General features: G+C 54.2%; 2 protein-coding genes across 2 annotated transcripts in view; one reads left to right on the top strand and one right to left on the bottom strand.

The window, feature by feature from the left end:
* The window catches only part of MONBRDRAFT_27334 (uncharacterized protein), a gene marked incomplete at both ends in the record, with an annotated part of 2,295 nt that extends 344 nt beyond the window's left edge, over positions 1 to 1,951 (top strand). The window contains 4 exons of the mRNA XM_001747750.1: positions 71 to 198; positions 321 to 713; positions 829 to 893; positions 1,025 to 1,951. Coding sequence (XP_001747802.1) covers positions 71 to 198; positions 321 to 713; positions 829 to 893; positions 1,025 to 1,951 — 1,513 coding nt within the window. The remainder of the gene's footprint in view (positions 1 to 70; positions 199 to 320; positions 714 to 828; positions 894 to 1,024) is intronic.
* A 749-nt stretch (positions 1,952 to 2,700) lies between these two features.
* On the bottom strand, positions 2,701 to 4,920 carry MONBRDRAFT_10030 (uncharacterized protein; the record flags this gene model as incomplete). Its single annotated transcript, XM_001747664.1, has 9 exons — positions 2,701 to 2,841; positions 2,936 to 3,109; positions 3,254 to 3,496; positions 3,628 to 3,752; positions 3,911 to 4,003; positions 4,109 to 4,235; positions 4,349 to 4,488; positions 4,592 to 4,631; positions 4,756 to 4,920. 9 exons carry the CDS (start codon positions 4,918 to 4,920, stop codon positions 2,701 to 2,703), a joined length of 1,248 nt encoding a protein of 415 aa, XP_001747716.1.
* Positions 4,921 to 5,942: the final 1,022 nt, after the last annotated feature.

Here is a 5,942-nt window from a genome sequence, read left to right as displayed (position 1 = left end):
CTCTTTCTGTTGGTCGACACCCCCGTCCGTTTGCTCCTTCTCTTCCTCCATGCGCGCGCACCTGAACCAGCATTCATCTCACCGTGTCAACGACCATCGCCCCCTGTCTCTCTCTCTCTCTCTCTCCCTCTTTTTCTCTCTCTCTTAGGTTCAACTCTTCCTTGGTCACGTTCACCTGGTGCTCGACCGTTTCAAGTCGTGCGCGTGGCCAACTTTGCTTCCGCGCTGAAGACCCAAACTCCCCCTACCCTTTGGCTCATGGCCATTACCGTCTGCCACACGCAGCAACACGCACCTCCCGCCCTTGCGTGCCTCCGCAGGCCCTGCTTTGTTCAACATGACGCAGTTGGCCTCAAGCCCCATCGCCATGACGGAAATGTCCAAGCCTCCGCCTGATATTGCGCCCGCGCCGCCCGACATTGGACCCGAAGAGCCTGGCCTTGAAGCGCCGGCCTCCCCAGCCGCCGATGCCGCCCTGATGCGCTCTCACGAAGCCCGTAGCAAACCGGGAAGCACCAACAATCTGACTGCTGTTGCCACCCTTCAGGCCACCAAACCCACTCGCCGGTGTCCTCACTTTACCGGCATCGACCTCCTGATCATGATCTACGTGGTCGTCTACTTTGTCGCCGGCATTGTCTCCTACATTGAGCTTGAAGGCTGGACTTTCACCGAAAGCCTTTACGTCATCATGATGATCAGCACGACCACCGGTGCGTGTCCAACCCCACGTCAATTCACCTACCGTTCCATGTTTTGTTTGCCGTCGTTGACTTGACTCACCACTTTGTACGCTGCCTCTTGCACGCTACACCACGGCACGCACAGGCTATGGTGACATTGTGCCCATCACAGAAGGTGGTAAACTTTTTACGGCTTTTTACGCTCTCATGGTATGCATCCCTTTTTTTCCGCCCTGCCGAACCAAGCCGAGATGCGCTTCGAATGGGCCAATCCCAATGATTTGGCCTGGATGCTCATGTTTGGATGCGTCGCACCCCCGTGTCTGGCGTCATCTTTGCAGGGTGTGGGATTGTTCACGCTGATTATCAGCGTACAAGCCAATCGCGGCTCGCGCCTAGCGGCCACGCAAGAAATGTCCTCCCGCTTCAAAGAGTCCGTCCGTGCCCTTCAAGTGCCCTCTCAACAGCGCCGTAGTTGGCGCGCCAATCGCGCACGCCACTGGACCCGCCGCTTGTGGCATCGCCTGCCACCAAACCTTCAAACCGTCATCATGGGCGGCATTGGCATTTTCATTCTCCTCTTGGTCGGAGTCTTGTTTGCCACACATGCTCTCAACTTTGGACCCATCAACGCCGTCTACTGGAGCGTCGTCACCGGCATGTCCGTGGGCTTTGGTGACGTTGTACCCTCCTATCGCGAAGCCAACGTCACCTTCCCAAACGGCACCTCGGTCCTGGTGCAGGAGCAGTTTGTCGGTGGAATGTGGTTTACCATCATCTACATTGTCGTTTTCTTCTTTTTCATGCTCCAGGTTCTCTCCTGGACCTCGAGCCTCATCAGCCGCCAAATCATGCGCCACGAAATGCTCGACTCCCTGTCCGTCAACTTGACCAAGGACATTGTCGATGCCCTGGACATGGATCGCGACGGCAATGTGGACAAGGCTGAGTTTCTGGCCGCTTTCCTCGTCCTGAACGGCGTCGTCAAACCAAACATCATCCGCCGCATTCTGGATCGCTTTGACGAACTCGACATCTCAGGTGATGGCCTTCTCTCCATCGACGATGTCAAAACAGCCCTGCGTTCCACAGAGCGCAAGCTCAACAGCATGAATACCAAGGGTGTCATGACTGATATCAGCGACCCAGATGCAGACGACGAAACTGACGGTGGTGGTGATGCCGATGACGAACAAGCTTCCGGACATCCAGCCCGCCTCACAAACGTCAGCACCTTGACCAACGTCTCCGAGTTTGAAGAGCCCTAGTTGATGGGCACCCGATCTATTGAGTCTGATCTGTGCCTTGCCTCACTCAGAACACTTTATTTTATGCACTTGTTTTGGGCTTCTGATTTTTGTTTTCGTGTGGGTGTGAGTGCGTGAGTGTCTCCCCCCCTTTTTTTTCCTTCAATGCGTTTCCTTGTTTCCTCGTTCTGGATCGATCTCGAACCATTTTTAAGGCTTTAGTTTCCGTTTGTTGAGTTTTGCTTTCCATTTTGCATGATATCTATCTCCTTTCAACTTTATGCCCGTGTCTGCCTGGCTTTTTACCTTGAAGCTTGGTGTTGCTTTCGCGCACACGCCGGCCTGCCTGTTTCCCACCCAGTTGGTTTCATGCTACTGACTTTCTTTTCGGACCTTATTGTTGGGCATGCACGCTGTCGCACGGTGCAACAGCGGCGACTTGTCATGGGCGCTTATTTTATTCATCCACAAACTTTTTTTTTTCTTAGTTATCATCCCCCCGACCCTAGACGGCCTGCTGCATCTAGCCTTGAATTTTAGCAGTGCTGTCTATGTGAGCTTTTTTGGTTTGTTCTCCCGAGAAATTGACACCATTCTATCCATGGCCCACCCTCGCGCTGCTGGCTTCCAGGCTTCGTTGACATTTGGTTTGCTTCGTCTTGATCTTCTTGACTCAAAGAGAAGAGCAGGCTGAAGCCATAAACTTGAAAAAAAAACCGCAAGCCTCACATGTCAATTGTTGAAAAGGCCGAATTTAAAATGAAGAAGAATTAGTCCAGCTTCACGTTGGCCGGGTCAAAGTTGAGCCGGTCGGCGACAGCCCGGAACGCCTGGATGGCCCGGTCGATATCTGCTTCGCTGTGGGCCGCAGAAATCTGGGTACGAATGCGGGCCTTGCCCTTGGGCACCACCTATCCATTGTCGCATTGTGCAAATGAACATCAAGGCACACAAGTCAGCAGAGGTGGGTGCATCCATGCAGCCAAAAGTTCCGGCCGCACGTACCGGGAAGGAAAAGCCAATAACGTAAATGTTCTCCTTGAGCATTTCATCGGCAAACTGCGAGGCAAGGCGCGCATCCCCCAACATGATGGGGCAGATGGGGTGCTCGGGATCACCGCCCACCACGAATCCAGCCGCCTCCATGCCCTTTCGGAAGCGTTGGGTGTTGGCTTGCACCTGTCGGTTACGGGGTGTGAACATGCGTGAGCGTGCGTGGAAGACACACGAGTCGCGTTGCGAGAGCCGCCATCGTGTCCGTGCCGGCTTGGGACGGCCTTGGCCAAAGGATAATAAGATCAGCGGCAAAAGCGCAGCGATTACCTTTTCAACCAGATCCGAGTTGCTCATGAGGAGCTCAAAGACCTTGGTGGTGGCGCCCACCACGGCCGGTGGCAGGGTGTTGCTGAAGAGGTATGGGCGAGCCTTTTGGCGCAGCAGAGCAACCACTTCCTTGGGGCCGGTCGTGTAGCCACCCATGGCACCGCCCAGCGCCTTGCCCATGGTAGAGTTGATAATGTCTACGCGACCCTTGACGCCCAGTAGCTCATCCGTACCGCGACCGCGCTGGAGGGTCATGATGATGCCATGGCGGTGTGCAAAGCAGGAGAGGAGGTTGAGACACATGGGGGGTGCCAAAGTGATAGGACCCTGCAAGATGGGGTGTTGGCATGACCATGTGGAGTATGGATACCCACCTGGCCGAGGAAGCCGGTTGCGTGGCATTCATCAATCATGACGAGGGCGTCAAACTCGTCGGCCAGGTCGCAAATCTCACATAGGGGGGCAATGTTTCCGTCCATCGAAAAGACACCGTCTGTCACTGCATGGTGTCCAAGCGTGAGCACAAACACAGGCCCCGAAGCGCAGGGCGAAAAAAAAAGGTGTAAAAAGAGAAAGCAAGGAAGCAGCCAAGTTCGTTGGCACAGTTGTGGAGACCAAAAAAAAAAAAAAAGGCTGGTTAAAAAGAAGAAGACCTACCAATGAGCTTGATGCGAGCATCCTTCTTTTCCTGGAGTTGCTCACGCAGATGGCCCATGTCACGGTGGCGGAAACGGGCCTTTTGTGCCTTGCCTGGAGTCAGGAGGGAGAACAGCGCGCGTGAGACGATGCAATGGTGCATCGACCATCGACTGGGTGGAGCAGGAAGATGGGGCCCGCTTCAAGGCGCGAGCGTACAGAGGCGAATGCCGTCGATGATGGATGCATGGTTGAGCTCATCGGAGAAAACGGCGTCCTCTGGGGACAAGAGGGTCTCGAAGATGGCCGCGTTGGCATCAAAGCAGGAGGCGTATAGGATGGTATCCTGGCCATGAAACGGAGTTTGGAGACGGGGATGAGGGTGGAAAGAAGCACGAGTACAAGGGCACGAGCGCACGAGGACACGGGCGAGAATTGAAGAAGAGAGCGGATTCAGACCTCCATTTCATGGAATTCAGCAACGAGACCCTCGAGGTTCTTGTGAATGTCCTGTGTGCCGCAGATGAAGCGGACCGAGGCCAGACCGTTGCCGTGGGTGTCCATGGCAGCCTTGCCAGCGGCAATGACCTCTGGGTTATCTGTGTCCAGGTGCAGTGCATGAACGAGACGGAATGAGGCGGCGCGGGAGCTGGACTCATCGATGAAGCCCCGGCAAAGAGGACGACCAGGCCAGGCACGTACTGGCCAGGCCAAGGTAGTTGTTGGCACAAAAGTTGAGGACCTAATAGCGCAAAGATTCAGGAGCGCGTCTGAGGTTGCCTTGGGCAGCGCGTGGCCTTGTACCAGAACTACAACCCCGTGAAGTTGCATGGGCCGGCACGGCCGGGTGGGGGCGGGTCACTCACGGGCTCTGAGCGGTTGGCCACGTTAATGGAAGCGGCCTGTGTGGAGGTAATGACACGCTCCGTCTTCCAGGTTCCAGCGGCCTCAATCTCCTCGAGCTGCTTGGCCACAACATCCAATGCACTCCGCCTAGAGCCCTGTTCCACTCCATACGCGCGCCATCCCATGCGAGCGCCGATCCGGCGTCCCGTCGCCGCCGCCGCCGTCACCACTGACCGCATCGCCGCCATTTTGAGAGAGAGAGAGACAGAGAGAGAGAGGGAGAGAGGAAAAAATGCAGAGAGAGGGCTGGCGGAAAGAGACAGGGGAAACAGCAAGAGATACAGGGGCAATTTTTTCGTTGAAAAGACTAACAAGTCAGAGACGAAAGGAGGCAAAAGAGACAGAGGCAGAAACGGAAAGAGCAACAGAGAGGGACGGAGAGGTTAAAGTGAGCAAAAATAGCAAAAGCAGTGTGTGTGGCAATGCCGTTTACTGCGTGTGATGAACCCACTTCACAAGTGTGGCCATCCGAAGGGTTATTTACCTTGAACCCGTTACTATGGGTATGGAAATCCCTTTGCATCCGTGTGGCAGAGTGTGTGTGCGTGTGTGGGGGCGCGCACACCGCTTGAATAAATCTGACAAATAAAACATCTGACATTTAATATGTGGAAGAACTGGTGGCACAAACAGTAGTTGTCTTGACAGTCAACCAAGGCAGTCCTTACAAACACAGAAACAACAACCTGATGCGTATTTAACCATTACCAACTACTTCTCTAACCTCAAATACATCTTCAAGAACCTATCTTCTATACATTACTATCTTCTTCGTTTTATTCACAAACTCGTAATGTAGCTTCAATAACTCGTACACCCATCTACATTAACAGCAACGTCTTCCTCTTTTACCTCCCAAACCACAAAGCCCAAAGTCAAAAAGCCACACACACACACACACACACACAGACAAACACACTGTCAACAAACACACAAAAAATTCGAAAAAAAAAAAATCAGAGAGAGAGAGAGATCGGCGCACTCTCCTCCTCCTCCTCCTCCCTCTGAGCTCCCTCCTCCTCCCTCTCCCTCTGAGAGCTCTCCTTCTCCTCCCTCTGAGCTCCTCTTCCTCCCTCTGAGAGCTCGTCTTCCTCCCTCTGAGAGCTCCTCCTCCTCCCTCTGAGCTCTCCTTCTCCTCCCTCTGAGC

Source organism: Monosiga brevicollis, genomic scaffold, assembly GCF_000002865.3.
Source record: "Monosiga brevicollis MX1 MONBRscaffold_18 genomic scaffold, whole genome shotgun sequence".
Taxonomy (NCBI): Eukaryota; class Choanoflagellata; order Craspedida; family Salpingoecidae; genus Monosiga; species Monosiga brevicollis.
This window is presented reverse-complemented; position numbering and strand designations above follow the sequence as displayed.